This window comes from Mustela lutreola, chromosome 3 (genome assembly GCF_030435805.1).
Source record: "Mustela lutreola isolate mMusLut2 chromosome 3, mMusLut2.pri, whole genome shotgun sequence".
Classification (NCBI taxonomy): domain Eukaryota; kingdom Metazoa; phylum Chordata; class Mammalia; order Carnivora; family Mustelidae; genus Mustela; species Mustela lutreola.
In genome coordinates, this window is record NC_081292.1 from 99,028,762 (window position 1) to 99,055,156 (window position 26,395).

General features: G+C 41.6%; 1 protein-coding gene across 9 annotated transcripts in view; it reads right to left on the reverse strand.

Annotated features, from left to right (window-relative positions):
• ARHGEF4 (Rho guanine nucleotide exchange factor 4) overlaps positions 1 to 26,395 on the reverse strand; it is a 94,290-nt gene that overhangs the window by 12,740 nt on the left and 55,155 nt on the right. For 5 of the 9 annotated variants that reach the window (XR_009351797.1, XM_059166546.1, XM_059166549.1 and 2 more), the window contains exon 2: positions 9,617 to 9,756. Coding sequence is in view for 5 of the 9 variants with exons in the window: in XM_059166546.1 (XP_059022529.1) it covers positions 9,617 to 9,756 (140 nt within the window). In the remaining 4 variants the exon portion in view is untranslated. Of the gene's footprint in view, positions 1 to 1,271; positions 1,472 to 1,502; positions 1,803 to 9,616; positions 9,757 to 15,824; positions 15,843 to 26,395 lie in introns of those variants that run through there. The other 4 variants (XM_059166550.1, XM_059166552.1, XM_059166551.1 and 1 more) reach the window with 4 other exon arrangements.

Sequence of the window (26,395 nt, forward strand, 5' to 3'; positions counted from 1 at the left end):
TGGTTTCCTATATAGCTGCAGGAGAAGGGCTCTAGGTGTGGGACAAAGAGGCAGGGCTTCCCAGAGAGACAATGGTTCCTGAAACCTTTATGGACAAGCCCCTATGCCTGCATTTTCCAATCATCCAGAAGCCCTTGGTGGTGGTGGGGATGGTCACCTTTGTCACTTCCTTGTCCCTACCTTGCTGTGCACAGGAGGTACTTGACAGACACACAGCCATGAGTAATTCCCCTGATCTCCCTGTGCTTTGGTCCTGACCAATGCCCAAATTGGTCAATGACCAAAGTAACGATGTGCTCTCCCTGGGCCACAAAGCTCCTCTATATCTACAAATGTGAGGCGTTCTGTCAAGTTAGAGCAAGGACATTAACCATTTAAGCCATGTCACCAAGATAAAATGTAGCTCCAAGAGATCAGAGATACGTTCTAACTCCAGGACAGCTCAGAGGCCACCAGAGCCCACACTGCATGGTTTCTGGGCAGAGGTCCTTCCTGATGCTTCCTGTCTGAGGTGCAGTTGCATGGAAGCCCAGATTCAAGTCCAGTAGGCTGAGCCGCAAGGGTTGCAGGCTCTTTCTTGGCCTGGCAGTGGGGAGAAGAAGCTGGCTCTGAGACATGGAATACTTGTGCGGAGGCCAGCTGGGGGAACTGTTCCCTTTAAGGGACAGGGGGCAGGATCCACTCCTGTACCCCAGAGATTCTGACAGGCTTCAAGAAGCCAGGCTTTGCCTCAAAGCTCCCCCTGATGACCACCCACTATGTTTCTCACCCTGTCCCATCTCCTCCTCTCTCACATATGCAGACTAACAGAGGATTCCAATCAGACAGTCTGGGAAAGAATGTGGCTCAGCTACTTTGGGTCCCTGTACAGCAAGGGCTAAGGAGTATTCAGAATGCCCACCTTCGAGGGGATGCAGGAGGGGCTCTACCTGAAGTGGGAGCAGGTTATCTGAGACCACTAACACCTAAAATAGGAAAAGCAAGGGCAGATGACATATGAAGAGGAGCTCAATCACTTCCTAGACACTTCAACCCACACAGAAACGCAGGTCCAGTTCCGCTCACAAGGCAATCACATGTACAAATTCCAGGCAACCATACACAGCCGTGGTCACAGCTGCATCCACATCCTCAGTTTCACATAGAGATGCGCCATTTTAGACACACGCACACACGCCTGCACACACACACACACACATACACATGCATACATGTACAAAGGACAGATGGAAAGAACCCGTGGCACAAGTGTCATTACGCCACTGAATCACCTGCAAGGTCGCATCCCCAGCGGGGCGTGCACACAGACCAGGTCTTGGCACATGGGGCTGGAAGGGGAGGCCTCCCCTGGTGGCGTCCCGTACAAGAATCGCGGGGGCAAGACGGGGGCCAATCGCCGCACCTCCGGCCACTGCGGGCTGGGAGCCTTGGCGGGCACCAAGGACAGGGTTGAAAGGGAAGACGCGCGGCTGCCGAAGGAGCCCAACGCTGGCGCCACTCACCCCTGCGCGGTTCCCCGCAGCGCCCTGCCCAGGCAGTCAGCGGAAGGCCAGCAGGAATATCAGTACGACGTTGATGAGGACCAGGAGCGCCAGCACGGCGAAGACCACCACGCGCTGGGCGCCGGGGGGCAGGTTGCAGCGCAGCAAGGCGCGCAGGGCGCTCCCGGGCGCCGCGGGGCGTCGCCGGGACTGCGGGGCCCTGGCCATGGCGCCCAGCCTCCGGGCTCCTGGCGGCCCGGAGGTCCCGCTGAGATAGGGCGGGAGCACGGCAGCCGGGAGCTCTCGGAGGGGGCGGAGCCGCCTGCGCTCGCCCAGCCCGGGGCTCCTCTGGCTCAGCCCGCGTTGTGCGCGCCTTGTCTCTCAGGCCCCGCAGCCATAGCAACGGAGCAACCGCAGGGGCGGAGGAGGCGGGTGGGAGGGGTAAGGAGGCTTGGGCTTGCGCGGCGCTCTGCCCTTGGCGTTTTCCGGGCTACATGTCCGGGGAACCTCTCAAGGTCCACTAGATGGTTCTGGCCCTCGGCCGGCCAGACGCAGAGGACCGCGGTGGCGCTGGGGAGGGCGGAGGGCGGGGGGCGGGGGTAGGGAGGCGCTCTGGGGTGCTGCGGTAGTTCGTAGATACTGAGGCATCTCAGCTGTGGGGACCAACCAGGAGTTCTGATTCCTAACACCAAGAGCTATCGCGGCCTCCACTTCAGAGGAGTAAATGTGGCTCTAAAAGTTCAGGTAGTTTACGCACTCATAAAACCTCATGGGTATACATGGATGGTGGAATCAGGATTTGAACTCTGGGCAGACTAAAGGTCATCCACATTGAGGTGCTCCATTGAGGCCCTGACTCAGGACCTCTCCTTACTGACCCATCAGAGCAGTATTTTATTCCTTTGGGAAAGCAGCTGGCTTCTTCAGCTGCTAGTCATCCCCTCCCAGATTTATTGAGGTGTAAGTGATAAATACGAATTGTATATATTTAAAGTGCACAACTTGGTATTTTGAAGAGGTATACATTGTGAAATAATCACCACAATCAGGCTAATTACCATATCTGTCACCTCACACACTTACCATTTGCCTATCTATGTGTGGTGACTTTTTTTTTTTTAAGTTTATTTATTTTTCAGAGAGAAAGGGAGAGAGAGACAGAGAGCAAGCAGGGGGAGCTGCAGGCAGAGAGAGAGGGAAAAGCAGATTCCCCCCGCAGCAAGGAGCCTGATGCGGGACTCCACCCTGGGACCCTGGGATCATGACCTGAGCGGAAGGCAGCCCTTTAACGGACTGAGCCACCCAGGTGTCCCTATTGCGGTGACAACTCTTAAGATATATCCTCTTCGCAAATTTAAAGTGCACAAGGTATTGTTAACTATGATCATGTTGCACCTTAGATCTCCAGAATTTATTCATCTCACACACACTTTGTATCCCTTTGTCTGACATTTCCCCCTTTCTCCCTCCCCCAACTCCAGGCAATCATCGTTCTTCTCTCTGCTTCTATGAGTTTGACTTTTAGATTACATATATAAGTAAGATCATGCATTTTTTGCCTTTCTGTGTCTGGCTTATTTCACTTAGCATAATATCCTCCACATTCATCCATGTCGTCGCAAATGGTGGACTTTCCTTTTTTAAGACTGAATAGTATTTCATAGTATATATACCACATTTTCCTTGTCCATTCATCTGTCAATGGGCACTTAGGTTACTTCCATGACTTTACTACTATGAATAATGCTGCAGTGAAGATGGGAATGCAGGTATCTCTTTGAGATCTGATCTCATTTCTTTTGGAATGTCCAGAAATAGGATTTCTGGATTAAATAATAATTCTATTTAAAATTTTTTGAGGAACTTCGATACTGTTTTCCATACTGGCTCTACCAATCTATATCCCCACCAACAGTTTAAAAGTTTCCTTTTCTCTACATTGTCACCAAACTTATCTTTTGTCTTTTTAATAATGGGCATTCTAAGAGATGTAAAGTGATACTTCATTGTGGTTTTGATTAGCATTTCCCTGATGATTAATGATGTTCCATGTGTTTGTCCATATATCTGTTGGCGATTTGTGTATCTTCTTTGGAAAAATGTCTATTCAGGCCTTTTGTCCATTTTTAAAATGAATTATTTGTTTTTTCTACTATTCCTGAGTTACTTATATATTCTGGATATTAATGAGTTACTTATATATTCTGGATATGCATTACTTATATATTCTGGATATTAATCCTTTATCAGGTACATGTTTGCAAATGTATTCTCCCATTCCACAGACTGCCTTTTCACTCTGTTGACAGTTTCCTTTCACTGTACAGAAGCTTATAGTTTAGTGTAGTCCCACTTACCTATTTTTTTTTTTTTTTTGTTACCTGTGCTTTTGGTATCATACCCAAAAAACCATTGCCCAGACCAGTGTCAAGAAGCTTTCCCCTGTTTTCTTCTAGTAGCTTTATGGTTTCAGGTTTTTGGTTTGAGTCTTTAATCCATTTTGAGTTGCTTTTTATGTATCTTGTGAGGTAAGGGCCCAGTTTCATTCTTCTGCATGTGGCTCAACAGCTTTTTTTAAAAAAACCCTATGTCAGGGTGCCTGGGTGGCTCCCAGTTGGTTGGACATCTGCCTTCATCTCAGGTCATGATCCCGGGGTTCTGGGATATAGCCCCACATCAGAATCCCTGCTCAGTGGGGAGTCTGCTTCTCCCTTTTCTCTGCTCCTCCCTCCTCTGGTGCACATACTCTCTAAAAGAAATGAAATCGTGAAACAAAACAAAACCTTATGTCAACTATGCAGGAGTTTACACTTTCTTCCTGATGGAGGCTGCAAACTTAACACTATAGGTGTCATGTGCAGGTGTCTGTCAGTCCATCTATAACAGCGAGCTCTGTCACAGTCACCATGCCATCAGAGGGGTGCAGCTGTGGGGGCTGAGGAGACTTAAAAGCAGGTCAGAAGTGAGTAGAGATTTTCAGGTTCCATGGGGGTATGAGTGATGGAATATGTGCAGAGGTGGGTGTTCACATGTGAGTGACTTTGTTTCTGTATGTTCAGGTTTCTATGTGTGGGTCAGTACCACATACATGTGAGTGAGTACAGATGAGTGCACTGAGGACACTCCCATCCTGCTGAACACCTTAAGCAGATGCTGGGATGTGTGTACCAGGAGTGGTTCAGGATTGTGTCCATAGAGGCTGGCTGCCTGCCTCAGAGCTGATGGTTCAGCCTGGTCCCATCTGTCTGGTTGTCTGGTTGTCTGTCTGGTTCTCTTATTTCTGTATCTCTTCAGTTCTTCAGGAAACTAGGCTCAAGATTTGCTCCCTCAAGCTCTCAGGAGGATTGTGGGGGAAGAGAAAGCATCAAAGGCTCTCTGCCACCCCAAATCCCAGGGCTCCTGTGGTAATACTGTGTGACATGCCCTTTGGTAGGGAGCAGCTTGGAAGCCCTGACTTTGGGCCAGATGTTCTATTGTGCCCCTGTAGTTACAGAACCATTAAACACCAGGGAAGAAGGGACAGAAGGAAGTTCTGGGACTCCACTGGCCAGTGCATGCTGAGTGCTGTGGGTCTATTGTACTACCTGTTGCTGGACTGGCCTGAGGACCATACTTTAAGGCTCCATCCAAGGCCCAGTTCTGGTGTAAGATCTCCCCTACAGCTGACCAGCCTGGGGCAGAAGAATTTCTGAACCTGGGCTGGGACCAAGAACTAAGGGGTGCCCTCTGCCCTGCCTGGGGAACTGGGTGTATAGCAGGGAACACAGTGGCAACATCTTTTTTGTGTATGTTTCATGACCAAAAACAAAGCCAGAATAGTTTGAAAGCGAAAGCCTTCACCCTTGAGGGGTTCAAGCTAGATGGTGCTAAGCCAGGGAGGGTAGAGTAGGTGGAGATGGCAGCAGGGAGTGGCCCACCCAGGCTGCCAAGGTGGCAGGACTGACAGGGAGAAGGGCAGATGAGGGATAAGCCCCCAGGACCATGTCTTGGGGAGGGAAGAGGAAAGCTGCTCTTGGTATGCTGGCCACTAGAAAACTTTCAGTCCTGGCCCTGGGTGTTTTCAAGCTGACACTACTCTACCCCATGGAGAGTTAAGTGTAGTCATTGTCCCCAGACAGGGCATAAAAGAGGTAACTGGAACACTGGCCAGTATCAGGCTCTTCTCCCGGGACGGTGCAAGAAGGGGGTACAAGAGCCAGGTCAGGCCTTGGGCTGGACACCCAGGCTCACAGGTACTGGGGAGGACAGAAAGATCTGCAGAGAAGGTCAGACTAACTCCATGAATGGGGTGGGTACAAGTTGGCATGGTGTCCTGCAGTGTCCTCTTAATATTCCACAAGGAATTTCTGGGAGCTTAAGGATGACAAGACTGTCTTCAATCCTTGGGTGACCCTGTGGCCTGGTGGGCCAGGACAGTCCTGCTTCCCATCTACTCTGCTGGCCTAACTATTGGTAGAGCTCCTTTTATGCTTTAAGTCTCAGGGTAGATGACAAGATTTATATCTGTCTGCCCTCTAGTTCAAACTTCATCTCTTCTCAGTAGGAGGCTCCAGGAACTATTCCTGGTCCCCCCCATACCCTCCTGGAGCAGGGACATCAGAACACTCCTATGCACAGGTGCTCTGAGTAGACCTGGACACAACAAGGCCCTCAGAGACTTACAGGCAGTGAGCAGAACTGGAAGGAAGACCAGCTCCACACATGTGCCCTCCTTTCATGCAGTTGTGACCTGGCCAATAGGGGAGACAATGTCACCTATAGGGCAGTAGTGTGGGCATCAGAAGACTGTAGGCCTCTGAGCCAGGAGCCATGTCCTCTCCCTTCTTCTGGTCCCATCTCACAACTTGGTGGGGAGAAGGCGGGTAGCTGGGTGGGAATGAAAAGAAAATGATGTTTTCCCAAGACTCCTCCTCCTTTCGGCCCTCAACTCCAGAAAATATGCTCGGGCTAAGGATATTGTCAGGCCTGACTGCAGTGATAAGTGCCCAACCCAGCAGGACAGGCTCAGAGTCTTGTGAGGTAGGGAGAGGATGGGAAGAGGGTGAGGAATTGGGCAGATAGGCCCAGGCCTGGCTCTCGAACATTTGGATAACACACTAGATGGGACAATGCTGAAGAAAGAAAGGGATATTTCTGGGCACTGAAGAGAACGCCTATAGCAGGGGTGGACAATCATGAGGGCAAGGCCCATGTGAGATGCAGAGAATAAAGAATGAGCATAATGCTGTGTCCTTTCTCACTTTCTCACATAAATGCCCTGTGCCCTTGGCCCCTGCCAGTCCTATATCCCAGGGCCTGGGACATCACCAGACACGAATTAAATACTCAGTAGATATGTCACATACATGCAACATACACATCCACGCAACACATTCAGAACCTTCTTGTGCATGCAAGTGTGGGCACATGCACTCACTTCTGTATCCAGAATTCACTATTCTGCACTACCTGTATCTACCGCTCTTTGGGCGACATGGTTTTTGAGCTCCCTTCTGCTTGGAAATTGAGATGTCGTCTCTCCTTCTGAAGTCAACACAAACAAGAAAGTGTCACAATTTAGAACATGATATTCATATGTGTCCAAAAAATCCAAGTGAATGTGTGATTTTAGAGCAAGACAACTATTCTTTAGTCTGGACTTTTCTTTGACACCTGTTGCATCTATAATCTCTAAGTATGAAACTCACATTGACCCTAGCAAATCTTCTTGCTGTACCTGTGAGCCAGCAATGAGTGCTAGAGGGTTTGGGAAAGCACAGTGGGACTCGGCAGCTCTTAGAAGGCCAAGGGAACCAGCCTGTTATTGGAGAATCACCTTTCATAGCTCTTCAGTTTCTGATTATGTGGGTTTATTTGATGCTGCAAAAAAATCATAATGAATGCCTGCCTTTACACAGTATCTTATAAACCTGTATAAGTGACCCTCCTATAGCTGTCCATGCGACTCAGATGCCACATCCACTCCACAGAGGAAACTTAGGCCCTGAGGAGGGAATGACTTGCCATAGGTCCCCAGCTGGCCAGTGGCAGGATGAAGGGAAGTGCAAGGCTGTCAGCCTCCAAACGCAGGCCCTGTCCTTTATGCTATACTGCCCTAGGAGTATAGCATAAGCCCTAGGAGAGCAGTATAGCATGAAGTATCTAGAAGTGCTGCTGGGTGTCATAAAGGTAAGTAGCCTGGTGGACACTAACCAAGTCAGCAGCCCAGCATCCAACTGGCATGATCTTGCTGCATCCCTGGAGAACGGCTCCTTGGTCTGGTTGCCCTCCTCTGGGATGTGATATGTCCTTCCCCGCAGAGGCACATCCAGGAAAGACAAGTAACCTGGAAAGCACTGACTGCTCTGAACATAAGAAACAACATTACCACTCTGTCTACTCAGAAGCCCCGATACCAATAAAGACCTTTGAACCGAATAGGAAACAAATTTTCTAGGTGGCCAAGATAGACACTATCCAATTCATAATATAAATTACCTTCATTTCCCTCATAAAGATGCCCTCTGCCAGAGCCTATTTGTTCTTTTAGAGTGGCCCTGGCTCTTGACTTCCCTCATCCAAAGCATCTAAGAATGAAAAACTTGTCAAGGGCCTCAGAAGACACCTCCACGCCAGCAGCAAGATCTGACAGACCAGAATTTTGCCATCAGGTAGGACACACACAGCTATGAAAAACAGACACAGGAATTCTAACAATACAACACCAGTGGCCACACACCTTGTCAGAGTCCCTAAAAACTGTATGTGAGTATTTCGCATTGCTGGAAATTTACTGAGAACCCACCACATGCCAGGGTAGTTATGTTATTTCAGTCAGTCCTCAGGTAACCTCATAGATACCCTATTTTACAGTTAAGTAAACCAGCGTTCAGAGCTCCACACCTGGCCCTGGGCAGGGAGAAACTATCATCCAGGTCTGGGAGGCCCCAGTGCTCAGATTCTACCCCCTGCACCATGCTTCTCCCTACCAGGGCTGGGGCCCAAGACTGAAGAGGGCAGCCTGAGACTTCAAGGAAAAGCAAAACCATTATCTGTAAATTCTGCTTAAGATAACAAAATAGCCGATGAGAAGTACTTAAAGAAAGGCTTTATGTATTGGAAATGTCCACTTAACTTGGATATGTGTTCTTTAAACACCATGGATTTTGAATAAAGCATTATTTAATGACTTTTAAATTATTCAGATCTGGGCATGAGAGAAGAGTTTGTCCTCCGTCTATAGTTTGTACCCATCTGTCAAGTAGGTAATGAGGATAGTCCTTGAGGGTTTCTGAGAAGCCCACCAGCCCATTTATTCACTCACAGTGTTTGTAAACTGATCCTCTCCTGAGGTGTTGCAAGATCCTGGGTAGTCAGATTCTGGTTTTGATGAGACAGAAATACACAATAGCTTATGACCAGGAAGAGAATGCAGTGTTATGGATGTGGGTTATGGACCACATTATGTTTAGGGGTCCTCTACCTGCCAAACTAAGTAAAAAAAGAAGATGAGGAGAAAATAGAAGTACAAGTGAGAAAAAGAGAGGAGTCAAGGTCTCAAAATGTCTCTGTCCTTGGAGAATGCAAAAGGAGTCCTTGATAGGGGAACCAGTTTTACCTAGAGGAAGTATGTCACTAATTTCTTCTGTTTAGGTAGGAAAAGCAAACAAACTTGCACACAGTTGTCATAACAACCACAAAGCTCTTTGAGCTCTTGGAGTCAATAGGAGAGAAATCAATTTTCACTTGCCTTGCTTTCCATCCTGCCCAGACAACTTCTTGGAGGGCTAGGGGGCTAAAGCCCTGGCCTCCCTTCTACCAAGCAGAGTGTCTTCTGTCCAGGATGGCTTATGGGGCTGTTATAAGGAAGGACACACCAGCACTCTTTCATCATATGTCTTGGGTCATGCCTGCCATCTTGGGTTCTCTGTAGGCCATGAGAGCAGAGGGGCAAGACCTGTATTGGGGTAAGCTCTGCTGGTGGACACCACATCCTAAAATGAGAGCCACAGGCTGAAACACCTGGGGGCCATTGCCATCTGCTTGGAACACAGAGACTGTGGACATCTAGGCCTGTAAGAGAATGCTGGACTCACCCTGACATCCAGGCCATCTGTCCCATTCCCATCCATTCATCCATGCAGCCTTGACCCTACCTCGTTGATGGCCAGCTGCTCACCACCCCCTCCAGGGTGGCTATAGTGGTGGCTGGAGCTGTGCATGTCCTCAAACAGGTCTTCCTCACTCTCCACCTCATCAGCACGGAGGGCTGTGTCCAGAACTCCATCAGGGATAGCTGGAAGGAGAGACACCAGGTGGCAAAGAGGAGCTGAGGATGGGGGACAAGCAGAGAAGGAAATGCACCTTTGCAGGATAAATGAGCTTTCTTTGAGAGGTGGGAGAAGACCTGGGGACTAGTTTTTCAAATCCTTTTTTCTGCAAAATGTGGTCTGGTTGAAAGAGTGCACAAGGTGACTTTTGCCCCATTGCTCTTGATCACCTAGCCTTCAATCCCCACCATCACCCTAAGGAAACAGAAATATCTGCCAGAGCATGATGCTCAAGAGTCCCCTCCAGCTGAATTCAGTTCAAAGCCTTCTACCCACTAAATAATGACTCCATTATTTCCTAAGAATAATGCTAACAATTTATTCTGAAATACATATGTATCCAAAGAAATATAAAGTAATATATTTGAGTATAGTTTAGAAATTAATAAAATGATCTCCATAGTAATTACTCTGCTTAAGAAAATACCAGAATCTCGGAATTCAACTCTCTGCATGCTCTATTCTGACTGCATTCCCTTCTTTCCTTTAGAGCTATCTATTATTTCTATAAATCACACCCGTGCTGTGTTCTAGCATTTATTTCTGCTGAGTCTTCTATGGTTTGACCTTATGTAAATGAGACCATCCAGTACGGTTTCTGCTTTGGCTGGCCTTTTTTTTTTTTTTTTTTGCTCAACTGCTTATGTAGCTGTGATTGATTCATTCTCACAGATGCACAGTCTTATCATGAACATGTCAAATTTTACATATCCATTGCACTGCTAGAGAGCAGCGGGTGCTTTTCTGTATTGCTGCTAGTATGAAAGACGGTACTGCAGACATACCTCCACACCGCTGGGGCACATGTTCCAGAGTTTCCCCTTGGACAGTGGTTTTCAACCTCTTTTCCATTACTACCCCCTAAAGAGCCCTTTATACATTGTTTTCCTAATTGTCCCAACGAAATTTTAATACCACAAATATACTGTATGTTTATGTTCCATGGCTCTTTGGAAGGCTACAAACCATTGTCATGCCTAAAATTTTTGCCCCCTTTGGCAAAAATCATTACCTCTGATGTGAATTGATAGTCTAGGTGGATGGGTCCCAGGTGTGGTATCCCTGGGTCCTAGGTGTGCCAAACTGTTTCCCAAAGCTATTCTACCACTTAAAATTTCCAACAGTGTGTTGCCTCGGTGGCTCAGTTGGTTAAATGTCTGACTCTTGGATTCAGCTCAGGTCATGATCTCAGTCAGGGTCATGAGATAGAGCCCCACCTCAGGCCCTACACTCTGCATGGAGTTTGCTTAAGACTCTCTTTCCCTCTCCCTGTCCTTGTCACTGACGTGCACACATGCCCTTTCTCCTCTCTCTCTCCAATTAAAAAAAAAAAAAAAAAAAAGACGTCCAACAGTATGTATGAATGTTCCCACCACACCCCATCCTAGCCAGCTCTGAGGACTGACATCATCAGACATAGTTGACAGGCTGATGGGTGTGGAATGGAATCTTACTATAGTTTGAATTTACATTTCTCTGACCACTAATGATCACTAATGAGGTGAACACCTTATCCATGTTTATGGGTCATTGGTATTTTCTTAATGTGAAAAATCTATATCTATTGATACAGATAAGGTCTTTAATGTAATCAATAATGTAAAAAATATATTTCTATGTATGTGTATATGTACATACACTGCCCCAATTCTGCATGCTAAATCTTTTTCACCCACTTGTATCACAAGTATTATCTCCCACTTTGTAGTTTGTCCCAACTCTTTAAGGTGCTTTTGGTGAACAGAAGTTCTTAATTTTCATATAGACAAATTTGTCAATCATGTCCTGTGTGGTTTATATTTTTCGTGCTGATAAACTCTTCCCCACCTCAAAGTTGCAAAGGTACCCTCCTATGTTATCTTTCAAGGTTTTGTAGTTTTTCTTTTGACATTAAGTTTTTATTGCACTTGGGAATGATTTTTGTGTATTGTGTAGTTTGAAATCTGTGGTATTATCATTTATAATAAGAAATATATACTTGGACTTTGACCCTTTCCAGGCACAGAGCTCCTGGGGTATCCTATGATAAGAGTGATAAAGGTTTCTTTTCTTATGTTAATGAATACTTTGGGAAAGCCCCTAGGTAACAGGGATGGGGCTGCCCCCCCAACCTACTTCTAGGGAGGGGAAAGGGGCTGGATCAATAGGCAGTGCCAATGATTTAGTCAATCACACCTACATAATAAAGCCTCCAAAAAACCCCTAAGGACAGCATTTGGAGAGTTTTTTAGTTGGTGAACACATGGAAATTTGGGGATAGGGCATGGAAGCTCTGTGACTCTTCCTTCAGAGTTTCCTGGGAAACTCTTCCATCTGGTTGTTCCTGAGTTCTATCCTTTTGTAATAAATTGGTAATCTAGTCAATAAAATGTTTCTCTGAGGTCTGTGAGCCGCTCTAGCAAATTAATTGAACTCATTGCAGGACTTTGTTGGAACCTCCAATTTATAGCCTGTGGATCAGAAACACCTGGGGCTTGTGACTAGTACCTGAACTGGGAGAACAAGGGTGGTCATATAGGACTGAGCCCTTAACCTGTGGGATCTGAAATTATCTCCAGGTGGTGAGTATGAGAATTGAGCTGAATTGCAGGACACCTTGCTGGTGTCTGAGAAATTGCTTGGTAATGGGAACACACATGAGAATGGGTCCAGAACTTTTAGAATCCAGTTTCATTTTTTTCTGTAAAGATAAGCAATTTTCTCAGCATCATTATGGAATAGACAGTGCTTTCCAATGGATCCATGATGTCTGCTCTGGCCTTAAATTGAGTTCTGGACTCTATTCTTGTGGGAGGCAGAGTAAAGTAATAGCCTCCAAAAAGTGCCAAAGTCCTAATCCCTGGAGCCCATGAATATGTTATTTTACATGATAAAGAGGAATTAAGATTGCAAATGGAATTAAATCTACAAATCAGCTGATATCAACATAAGAGGATTATCCAACATTCCCTGGGTGAGCCAAACATAGGTAAAAATATTAACTTTGTGAAGACTCATCTCAAGCATTTCCTCTGGGCAAGTCTTATCTAATATCACTCCAAGGACTGACATTGGTTTCTATCTCACTCCTAAGGAGCTTTGTACAGACAATGGTCATGGCGCTTATCATACATCCCCTATACCTTGCACTGTCTGACTATCTCCCCAAAGTAACCATGCCTTATTCCTTGATGTAGACTTCAGTAAGTGTTAAAGAAATGAATGGATAAAGTAATGGGAGCATGGTGGACAGAGAGAATGACTGAATAGATGAATAAAAAAATGGAGAGACGAATAAGTGAATGTAGGGAGGCCTGGAGGATGATGGCAAGTAATGGAAGGCACAGCCTCTGGGGCCTGGCAGAGCCAATGCCTGGAATACAGCTAAAGCTTCATGCCCATGGCTGAATATGGACACAGAAGCACGGAACTTGAAAGCAGCACTCTGTCCCTGGAAATGACTGGAGAAGTCCTCTGTTCCAGCCTGGCAGCAATTGCCTGAGCCCAGCTTAGGGGCAGGAGCTAAAAGCCCTGCCCCTGACCCCACATAGTCAAGAGTCCCAAGGAACCCTCATCATATTTATTTCATATTTTATTGTTTTTAAATGATTATTATGGAAAGTTCTGAATAAGTACAAAGGGAGAGAATGAATATTGTGTTCCCATTATCCAGCTTCAGCAATTTTCAACATGAAGGCAATTTTGTTTCATCATCCATATCCCCTCCCCTTTCAGATCCTAGATATGATACAATTCCATCTGTAAAAACTGTAGTATATAAGAGATGAGGACTTGGTCTTTATAAAAAACAAATAGCTATAATACATATCTAAAACAAACTATAATCCATCAGAGGTTATCTTAGTGGTATACCTTCTCCTCTAGTTCATTAAAAAAAAATTTTAAGGGCATCTACATGACACAGTTGATTAAATGACTGACTCTTGGTTTTCTGCTTTGGTCTTGATCTCAGGGTTGTGAGATTGAGTTCTGTGTGGGGCTTTGCACTCAGTGCAGAGTCTGCGTGGGATTTTTCTCTCTCTCTCTGCACCTCCCCCCACCCAAATAAATAGATAAATCTTAAAAAAAAAAAAAACACAAAAAAACTTTTATTTTGAAATAACTCTCTAGGGAATTGTAACTGTAGTGCAGAGGTCCTGTGTACCCTTCACCCAGTGGTTACAGCTTATGGAATTCTGATAAAATATCAGACAGGAAAGTGGCCTTAGTACAATGTGTGTTTATGGTTCTATATCATTTTACCATCTGTGTAGATTTGTGTAACCACCATGGCAACCAATATGTAAGCTTTGGAGGATAACTTTTTCACTCAGCTGAATAGCCTTAAGATCCAGCCAAAATGTGTGTATTTCTACCACATCCTTTTTGTAGCTTACTAGTTTTCCATGCAATGGGTATATTAGTTTGTTCCACCTCCAACCCACTGACAGACATCCAAGTGATTTCTGATTTCAGGCTGTTGTAAATAAAGGTCCTATGAACATCTGTGGACAGGTTTTTGGGTGGACCTAAATTTTCATTTCTCTGGGATAAATGTAATTGCCCAGGGATAAAATTGCTGGGTCATATGGCAATTTATTGTTCAGTTTTCTAAGAAACTGCCAAACTATTTTCTTAAATCTTTTTTTTTTTAAGATTTTATTTATTTATTTGACAAAGAGAGATTACAAGCAGGCAGAGAAACAGGCAGGGGTTGGGGTGCAGGGGTGAAGCAGGCTCCCCGCTGAGCAGTGGTCCCGATGTGGGGCTCTATCCCAGGACCCTGGGATCATGACCTGAGCTGAAGGCAGAGGCTTAACCTACAAACTATCTTCTAGAGTAGTTATACCATTTTATACTCTCATACTCAACAATGTGTATTTCTCAGAATCCTTACTTGCATCCAGTATTGTCACAATTTTATATATTTTTTAAAAGTTTTATTAATTTATCTGAGAAAGAGAGAGAGAGTGCAAAAGTGGGGAGAGGGGCAGAGGGACAGGAAGAGAGAGAATCTTAAGATAAGATCTGACCTCCCAGAGCAGGGCTCAGTAATGACCTGAGCTGAAACCAAGTGTTGCATACTCAACTGACTGAGCCACCCAGGTGACCCTGTTAACAATTTTATATTTTAGACATTTTGATGTATAGTGTATAGTGTATAGTGATATTGTATCATGGTCTTAATTTGCATTTCCCAAAGACAGGTGCTGTTAAACATTTTTTCATGTGCTTATTTGTAATCTATATACTTTTTTTGGTGAAGCATTTCTTTTTTTTTTTTTTTTTTGCCCTTTTCTAATTAGATTGTTTATTGTTTTGATGTTGAGATTTGAAAATTCCTTTTTTTTTTTAAATTTTTTTATTAAGTAAACTCTACCCTCAATGTGGGGCTTAATCTCATGAGATCAAGAGTTGCATGCTCTACCAACTGAGCCAGCCAGGTACCCTGGAAAATTCTTTTTTTAAAGTTTTTAAATTTAAATTTTTAAATTTAATTTTTGTATTTTTTTAAAGATTTAAAAAATTTATTTGACAGAGATCGTAAGTAGACAGAGAGGCAGGCAGAGAGATGTGGGGGAGGCAGGCTCCCTGCTGAGCAGAGAGCCTGATGCAGGGCTTGATCCCAGGACCCTGGGATCATGACCTGAGCTAAAGGCAGAGACTTTAACCCACTGAGCCACCCAGGTGCCCCTATATTTCATTTTTAATATAATAAACAGTCTACACCTAACATGGGACTCAAACCCATAACCCTAAGAACAATACTAGCTGAGCCAGCAAGGTACCTCTGAAAATTCTTTATATATTCTAGCTATGAGTCCTTTGTCAGATGCCTGATTTGGAAATATTTTCTCTTAGTCTGCAGCTTATTTTTTCATCCTCTTCACAAGGGTTTTCATGAGCTAAAGTTTAAAATCTTTGATAAAGTTCAATTTTTTGATTTTTCCTCTTATGGAACATGCCTTTGGAATCATATCTAAGAACTCATCACCAAACCCTAGTTGCAAAAGAATTTCACTTATGTTTTCTCCTAAAAGCTTTATAGTTTTACCTTTTACATTTAAATCTATGATCCATTTTGAGTTGTGTTTTTCTTTTCTTTTCTTTCTTTCTTCTTCTTTTTTTTTTTTTTTTTTTTTTTTGGGTCAACCCTAGATAAACTAGATGATATGGACAAATTCTTAGGAACACACATCTACCAAAAATGACTCAAGAAGAAACAGAAAATCTGAATATATATAAAATTTGTAAGGAGACTGAAGCAATAGTCAAAAACTACTTAACAAAATAAAGCCTAAGAGTAGATGGATTCACTAGTGAATTCTACCAAACATGTGAATAAGAATTGGCATCAATCTTTCTCAATATCTTCCAAAAACTCAATAAGAGAAAATACTTCCTCATTAAAACCAGACAAAACACCACAAGAAAACTACAGACAAATATCCCTTATGAATATAGATTGCAAAAATCCTCAACAAAAGATTAGTAAGCTGAATTCCATAAGTAAACTACTAGTAAATTGAATTCGACAAGATACTGAAAGGATTATATATATCTTTACCTACTAGGATTTATTTTTGGAATACAAGAATAGTTCAACATATGAAAACTGTTCAATGCAATATATGACATTAATTGAATGAAGGGGAAAAATTACATAATCATCTCAATTGATGCAGAGAAAGCACTGGCAAGATTCAGCACCCTTCCATGATAAAAAAAATACTCAGCATATTAGAATATAAAGGAATGTCCTCAATATGATAAAGGCCATATGTGAAAAAGCCACAGCTAATATACTCAATAGTGAGAAACTGAAAGCTCTTCCTCTAAGATGAGGAAAGACAAGGATGCTCACTTACCACTTCTATTCAAAACAGTATTGGAGGTTCTAGCCAGACCAATTAGGCAAGAAAAAGAGAAAAAAAGACATCTAAAATGGAAGGAAGAAGTAGTTATTTCTTTTCAGAGATGACATGATCTTACATATAGAAAACCCTGAAGAATCCACAATAAATCATTAAAGCTAACAAATTCAGCAGAGTTGCAGAGTACAAATCAACACATAAGAATCAATTTTATTTCTGTATATTTGCAAAGAACAATTTGAAAAGGGAAAAAATTAATTGCATATAGTCATATTGGAAGTAACAAAAATACATAGGAAATAAGTTTAACCAAGCAGGCAAAAATTATGTACACTGAAAATTATTAAACCTCCTATAAGGTATTACAGAAAATTGATAAATGGAAAGACATTCCATGTTCATGAAGTGATAGATTTAATACTGTTAAGATGACATTACTACCCAAAGTAATCTACAAATTCAATGTAATCCCCATCAAAATCCCAATGGCATTTTTACAAAAAAAAAAAAAACTTACCCAAAAATTCATATGGAATATAAAGACACCCTGAATAGCCAAAATTATCCTGAAACAAAAAAACTAAAAGTTGGAGGACTCACATTTCCTGATTTCAAAACTTAACTACAAACGCACAGCAATCAAAACAGTGTAGTACTATCCTAAGGATAGACATGTAAACCAATAGAATAAAATAGAGATCCCAGAGATAAACTGTCATACATATGGTCAGATGATTTTTGACAAAGATGCCAAGATGGCCAGTGGAGGAAGAGACAGTCTCAACAGTGTTGGGAAACTAGATATTCGCATTCAAAAGAATGAAGCTGGATCCTTACCTTACACCATAGACTCAAAATGGATCAAAGACCTAAACATAAATATAAAAACTGAACTCAAAGACTCTTAGAAGAAAACAGAGGAAAGACTTTATGACATTGGGTTGGGAAATAGTTTCTTGCATATGACATCAAAACTATTGGCAACCAAAAAAATAGGTAAACTGTAATACATCAAAACTTGAAAGTTTTGTGCATTGACGGAGAGTTTCAAGACGTGAAAAGGTAGCCCACAGAAAGGGAGAAAATAACTGCAAATCATGTGTCTGATAAGAGATTAATATCCAGAATATGTAAAAAACTGTTAGAATTCAAGGACAAGAAAAACAATAACAACAACAAACTGAATAAAAAATAGGCAGAGGTCTCGAATAAATATTTCTTCAAAGAAGATATACAAATGGTTAATAAACACATAAAAGGATGCTCAACATCACTGATGATTAGGAAAATATGAATCAAAACAACAGTGATATACTGCTTCATACCCTTTAGGTTGAGCTACTATTAAAACAAATGCCAAAAATGAAAAACATGGGAATAACAATCACTGGAGAGGATTGGAGGGAGTAGGACCCTCAGGCACTGCTAGCAGGAACATAAACAGTGCAGCTGCTGCAGAGAACAGTTGGTAGGTCCTCAAAAAGCAAAACATAGAATTACCATATGATTCAGCAAATCCACTTCTAGGTATGTACACAAGAGAAGTGAAATCAGGGAATCAAAAAGATACTCATACACCAGTATTCACAGTAGCATTAATTACAATAGCCCAAAGTTGGAAACAACTGAAAAGTCCATCAACAAATAAATGGGTAAGCAAAATGTGGTATATATGTACAATGGTATAATTATTCAGCCATAAAAAGGAACAAAGTTCTATTTCATTCTGCAACATGGATGACCTTTGAAAACACTAGGCTAAGTAAAATGAGCCAGGCACAAAGGACACACACTGCATGATTCCATTTCTATAAGGTACCTAGAATAGGCAAATTCATAGTGACAGAAAATAGATTAGAGGTTACCAGGCTCTGTAGAGATAGAGGAACATCATTTACAGCTTAATACAGAGTTTCCACTTGGGTTGATAAAGCTTTAGCAATATATAGTGGTGATGGTTGCACATGTGAATATAATTAATGCCACTGAATTATACAGTTAAAATGGTAAATTTTAAAATATACATTTTATCATAATTTTAAAAATTAATAATATATACCAAAACCCACTGAATTTTACACTTCAAGTGGGTGAGTTGTATGGTATGTGGGTTATAACTCAAAAAGGCCGTTTAAAACATTGGTTGGCTCTATTTGCTCAGCACTGTTTCTGAATTTTCTTTTCTGTTCCAATGATCTATTTGTTTATTCCTCCAATACCATACAGTCTGGACTACACAGTTTTCTGTAGCTACATAGTAATTTTTGTTTATGTGCTGCTGAAGCGAACACAACTACATAGTAATTTTTGAAATTTGGTAGGGCGGTTCTTCCTTAATATATCACTCTTTCTCAGAATTGTTTTGGTTATTCTCGTTCCTTTGCCTTTTATATACATTTTGGAATGATCTTGTCTATAGTTAAAAACTACAGTCATATTTGCTGGGATTTGATAAAAATTGCACTAAAACTGTGTGTCAATTTGGAGATAACTGACATCTTTACAAAATTATTGAGTCCTCCAGTTTGTGAACATGAAATATCTCTCCATAACTTAGATTTTCTTTGATTTCTTGCAGCACTGCATTATTTTAAATCAAATCCCAGAATCCTATAATTTAATCTATAAATACTACTAAACGTGTCTTAAAAGATACAGTCTCTCTGCCATCCTTTTTCTCTGGGGAATTTAAAAATCATTAAAGGTCTTGAGAGAAATGAAAAGATTCAGAGAGGTCTTGAGAGTAATAAAATAGATTCTTTGTAAGAGTCACTACTTTCCTCTTTTTTTTTTCCTTAGGCAGTCTCACCTGTGGTCTCAACAGCTCACAGAATGATTGCTCACCTAGCAAACTTAGACCCCGGAGAAAAGAAAAGCACATTTCAATGTGAGTGTCCCCATATTTTTACTCATCATCTAATATCCCAGTTTCTATCACAGGATCTGGGACAGAAGTGGTATTTTCATTAAAGGAAAGGTGGGGAATTCCTGGGGGTGAGTGGAGCCCATAGTGGGAGAATGACCTTGAGACTAAAGTTAGGAAATCTAGGCCCTGGTGTAGCTGATCTGTGTGAATGGCCGGGGCAGAGATAGTCACTTGCCCTCTGAGAGGTGGCCCAAGCTCCTTCCTTACCAAACAAGGCCAATGGAAGATTCACATGCAGTTAGTTTATACGAAGGCATTAAAGGGTGGAACAAGTGCTCTATGAGCATCTCTGGGTAAATAAATACATGAGCACAATATGGCCTGGTCAACAAAAAGTCAGTCTTAACTCCAGATCTTTAATTTGCATGTAGGAAAACAAGTCAGCTGTCTGATCTGTTCTGAGATTCTAACTATTTAGAACATTTAGACAGTAACATTTAGACAGATAAGAATTTTGGGTTCTAGACAAAAGCTCAGCAAGACCCTTTTACCAAACAATTCTTTGTGTCCACTTACAAGGAAAGGCCATGGCTCAACCAATGAAGGGAGAGAGTCCCAGGGGAATCTTTTTGTGCTGTCCTAGAGCCCTGGAAATTAGTAGTTCTCAAAGTATTGTCCTCAGACCAGAAGCATTTCTTGGGAACTAGTTTCTGGGGCAGGTTGTGTTTAATAGCCCCCCAGGTGACACTGGTCCAGAGTTGAAAGTCTGAGATTACTGCTATCAGTCAAGAGTCCTTAACAAAGTGACTTACTTCCTAGGAAATTTCTGCTTCAACAGATCCAAGGGGATCTAAAAGGGCCTTTTTTTTTTCTAAAAAGTTAAAAAAAACTTTTAAGAACCTGGCACAAAGTTGCAGGGTAGAAACAGGAATTTCAGAATGTCAGAACATCTGGAGGGGCGCAGGCAGCCTTGGCTTCCCCCAGCGCTAACTAACCAACTAACCAGTGGCTCCCATTTATTCCGTCTAGGCATGTGTTTTTTTCTTTCTGAATTCACTCAAAAGTACTTAGTGCCCATTGTGTGTGTACTACCAGATACATGCTGGGTTCTGAGGACATTGTGTGAAGAAAACAGACACATTCCCTGCTCTCTGTGGGGATTAGAGTCTGGCAGGAAACACTGGAGTTAAATGGTGACAGGTGGCAGAACTGTGAAGTGGCAAGCACAGGATACTGGCCAAGCCTGAGGTGTCCTAGACACCTCAACATGGAAGTGACCTGTGGGAAAATGAGAGGGGGTGGCAAAGGGGATTCCAGGCAATGGAGGCAGCATCAGGCCCCACAAGAAGGTGGGGTTGGCCAAGGACATGGAAGAATCTCAGAATTCCAGGAACAGAGAAAGGGGAAAGAGAGGAAAGAAGCGGGGTCTGATGGTCACTTCCTGGGAATGACAGCTATTGCAAATAGTATTGTCCTAGACAGCCTCTTGCAGAACAACTAGAGTAATTTGTCAGGTCTGTCACCTCATGGGCTTCTCACTACATCCTAGTGATATGGACAGGGAAGTTTAAATTATGCATTTTGTTCTACAGATGAAGACAGAGAATTAAACTTTCTTTAGAAAAATCACCCACCTGGCAAGGAGTCAAAGCTCAGACACCAGCCAGATCTCTGAACAGCTTTCACCAGACCGAGTTTGTTTATATTTATTTATTTTGCATGAAGGGTTCCTGCTGATAGCAAGTTGGACAAGAGTCCATAAAGTCTGTGCTTACTGCTAGAGGAGCCCAGAGCATAGGCAATGTCCATCTGCTCATTAATAACCTATCTGTGGCTCTGCATCCCCTTGTAGCTGTAACTAGGTACAGCAGCCACTCCCTTTACCATGCTCTGAAGCCATGTCTGGGGAGTCAGGGTTGTGGACCTAGGGTGTAAAGGGTGGGTGTCTTCTTACGGGCCAGATCCCCCTGATCTGGAAGCCAGGCTGTCCTGACATGACTTGTCTCTCCTCATGCATTCTTATTTCCTCTGGTGCTATGCTCATGAGTTAGAATCTGCCTTCTGCCCTAAATCTTGTCCAGCTTCCAGATTTAAAAAAAAAAAAGTTTTTTTTTTCAGTTAATAGGCTTTATTTGTTAGAAGTTTTAGCTTTATAGAACAACTGAGTAGATAGTACAGAGAGTACATATAGTACATAGTACAGAGAGTCCCCATATACCCCATACCCAGTTTTCCTAATTATTAAAATCTTAAGCTACTTTTGTTACAGTGAATGAGCCAATACTGATACATTACTATTAACTAAAGTCCATACTCTCCTCAGTTTTTCCTCAGTGTTTCCTTAATACCCTTTTACTGTTTCAGGATCCCATATCACATTTAGTGATCTCCTCAGATCAAGATTTTTTATTCAGGTTGCACAAAGCCTCACTTATTCAAGCTTCTGAGATCTTTGTCCATTTGGCAAATAAAACTCTATGGCATCTATAGCATCAAACCTGAATCCCCTCTGTCCCGCCTATTTGTGGGGTTTTTTCATAGGAAAGACTTGAACTTCTTTTGTCCCTGCTAGTCTTCTTGTCCTCTTATTGCTGGGAGCAAATAGCTTTTTCTGAGCATTTCCAATGTTCTGACTGCTTTACACATCAGATTCAAGCCGACCCAGGAGACAGGTATTATTAGACACATCACACATTGATAAAAAGGCTCCCAGAGGTTAAGATGCTTGCTTGTTCCATAGATAGCCAACAGCAGAGGCAGGATTAAAAGTTGTTCATTTGTGTGTCTTCTTTGGAGAAATGTCTATTCATATCCTATGCCCATTTCTGGATTTTTGGCTTTTTTGGGTGTTGAGTTTGAGAAGTTCTTTATAGGTTTTGGATTCTAGCCCTTTATCTGATAAGAGATTTGCAAATATCTTCTCCCATTGTGTGGGCTGCCTTTTAGTTTTGTTCACATGGTTTCTTTTGCTGTGGAAAAGCTTCTTATCTTGATGAAACCCCAATAGTTCATTTTTGCTTTTGTTCCTCTTGTCTTTGGAGATGTGTTTAGCTATATATACCATGGAATATTACTCCGCCATAAAGAAGAATGAAATCTTGCCATTTGCAATGATATGGATAGAGCTAGAGGGTATTATGCTAAGCGAAATAAGTCAGACAGAGAAAGACAAATACCATATGATTTCACTCCTATGTGGAATTTAAGAACCAAAACAGATGAACATAGGGGAAGGGAAGGAAAAATAAAATAAGAAGAAAACAGAAATGGAGGCAAACCATAAGAGCCTCTTCACTCTAGGAAACAAACTAAGGGTTGCTGGAGGAGAGGTGGGTTGGGGGGGAAGGGTTAACTGGGTGGTGGGCATTATGGAGGGCACTTGATATAATGAGCACTGGGTATTATTTGAAATTGAAGAATCACTAAATTCTACCTTTGAAACTAGTAATACAGTACATGTTAATTAAACTGAATTTAAATAAATAATTTTTAAAACTTGCCCAAATGCCCACATTTTCCCCCATACCTCTTGAAGGTCTCCTTGCCATCCGGCCTTCATGAGCACACAATCCCTTACTTTCCCTTAGCCTTCTTGCCCATCAACTACCCTCCTGTGCCTGCCTCTTTGGTGCCATGGTTCCCTAATACTCAAAGAATTAAGTACCTGGGAAATCAGTCAAAGTACAGGTCTTCACATATAAAAGAGGCTTTGTGGTCACAATTACTTCAAAAAGCAATTACATTAAAAAATGTGACATATCATATTTTAACAAGAGGTGAAGCATGATTTTTGACACATGGAAATTTTATGTTAGGCAAATATGAAGTGCCAAGGAGGTAAACAACTGTTCCTTTATGTTTAGACTATTGTAAAGTTTAGGTAATGACTTTAATTTTTCATTTAGTTTAACCAGCCCACAATATAATAGACTTTTGGAGTACAAATCCAAAGAAGGCAGTATCTTTTATCAAATTTTATGTAAAGTTTTGGTAAATCAATATGATATAATACTCCATAATATAATAAAACAATATCACATTCATGACTGAAGTAATAATTTTAAGTATCATATAAAATATCATGATTGTTCATGACAGATTATAGCTGAGCCAGTTATTTTAAGTAGATTGAGCCTTTAAAATGATACAACTTTCTTCTTTTAGTGTGTAAGCTGCCTAAGTTAAATGCAACAGGACAATCTCATGTATCTAGAAACTGTCTCTGCATAAACATTTAAAGAAGAATTAACAACAATCTTCTCAAACTCTTCCAAAAAAAAACTGAAGAAATGGGAACACTTCCAAACTAATTTTGTAAGTCTATAATTACCCTGATGCCAAAGCCAAAGACATGACATGAAAAGAATACTGCAGACCAATAATGCTGTTGAACATTGATGCAAAAGTCATCAACAAAATACTAGCAAAGCAAATTCAACAACATGTTAGAAGAATCATACACCATGACCAAGTAGGATTTATCCCTGGGATGCAAGGATGGTTCAACATATGATAATCAATGAATGTGATGCATTACATTAACAAAATGAAGGATAAAAATCACACGATCATTTCAATAGATGCAGAAAAAGTATTTGACAAAATCAAATATCCTTTCATGATAAAAAATCACAACGAACTAGAAACAGAAGTACCTCCACATAATAAGGACCATGTATGAAGATCCTGACATTGTATTCAATGGTGAAAATCTGAAAGCTTTTCCTCTAACATCAGGGATAAGGCGAGGATGCCCACTCTCACCACATCTATTCAATACAGTACTGGACATTCTAGCTAGAGTAATTAGGGGAAAAAATGCATCCAAATTGGAAAGGAAGTACAACTGTCTTTGTTTGCAGATGACACAAACTTATATAGAAGACCCTAAAGACTCTATATTAAAAAAACTGTTAGAACTAATAAATGAATTCAGTAAGGCTGAAGGATATGCAAAATCAAGTATAAGAATCAGTTGTATTTCTATAGACTAACAAAAATGATTGAAAAGAAAAGGAAGGGGCACCTCAGTGGCTCAGTCAGATAAATGTCTGCCTTTAGCTCCAGTCATGATTCCAGGGTAGTGGGATCAAGCCCCACTTTGGGTTATCTGCTCAGCAGAGAGCTTGTTTCTCCCTCTTCCTCCCTGCTCCCCGTCTGTGCTCTCTCGGTCTCTCTCTCAAATAAATAAGTGAAAACTTGAAAAAAAAATAAATAATAAAAAGAGAAGGCAAAAAAAGGAAAGGAAAGGAAAACAATTCCATTTAAAGTGGTACCATAAAGAATAAAATATTTAGAAATGAGTCTAATTAATGAGATGAAGGACTTGTCTACTGAAGACTACAAATCACTGAAGAAAGAAATTAAAGACACAAACAAATGGAAAGGCATCCTGTGTTCATGGATTGGAACACTAATATTGAAATGTTCATACTACCCAAAGTGATCTTCAGATCAATGTAATCTTTATCAAAATCAAAAAGGCATTTTTTAAGAAATAGAAAAAATTGTATAATTCATATGGAAGCACAAAAGACCATAAATAGCAAAATCAGTTCTGAGAAAGAAGAACCAAGCTGGAAGCATCACACTTCCTTATTTAATCTATATTATAAAGCTATAATAATTAAAAAAATATGGTACTGGCATAAAGAGACATATAGACCAATGCAGCAGGATAGGGAACCTAGAAATACATCCATGCATATATGGTCAACCGATCTTTGACAAAGATGCCAAAAATACACAATGACAAGGCAGTCCCCTCAACAGGTGGGGTTGGGAAAACTGGATATCTATAAATGAAGGAATGAAACTGGACCTTTATCTTACACTTTATACAAAAGCAACTCAAAATGGATTAAAGACTTAAATATAAGATCTGAAACTGTAAAACTCCTAGAAGAAAATGCAGGGGAAAGCTTAGGACATATGTCTTGGCACTGATTTAATGAGTATGACACGAAAAGAACAGGCAACAAAAACAAACAAGTGGGAGTATATCAAGCTAAAAAGCTGCTGTTCAGCAAAGGAAACAATTAACAGGGTAAAAAGATAACCTATGGAAGAGAAGAAAGTATTTAAACTGTGTTATCTAAGATATCTCCAAATTATACAAGGAACTCATATAACTCAATAGCAGAAAAGCTAATAACCCAATTAAAAAATGGGCTATGGGCACTGGGTAGTGCATTCAGTTGAGCATCTGACTCTTGGTTTTGGCTAGAGTCATGATCTCAGAGTCATGAGATTGGGCCCTGCATCAGGCTCCATGCTCACTGTGGAGTCTGCTTGAGTTTCTATCTCCTCTCCCTCTGCCCCTCCATGTCACACTCGCTCATGTTCTGTCTCTATAAAATAGATAAATCGATCTCTAAAAAAATATGTTAAAGACATGAATAGATATTTTTTCAATGAAGACATACAAATGACCAACAGGTAATAAAAAGATGCTCAACATCACTAATCATCAGAGAAATGCAAATAAAAACTACCATGAGATATCACTTCACACCTGTCAGGATGGCTAGTATCAAGAAAATGGAAGACAAGTGTTAGAGAGCATGTGGAGAAATTGGAACCAGTGTATACTCTTGGTAGAAATGCAAAATGCTGCAGCTGTTATGGAAAACAGAATGGAGGTTCTTCAAAAAAAAAACAAAAAAACAAAAACCAAAAAACAAAAACTATCATGTGATCTAGCAACTTCATTTCTGACTATTTATCCAAAAGAACTAAAATCAGGATCTCAAAGACATATTAGCATTCTTTTTTTTTTTTTAACTTCTTTTCAGCGTAACAGAATTCATTGTTTTTTGCACCACACCCAATGCTCCATGCAATATGTGCCCACTTAATACCCACCACCTGGCTCGTCCAGCCTCC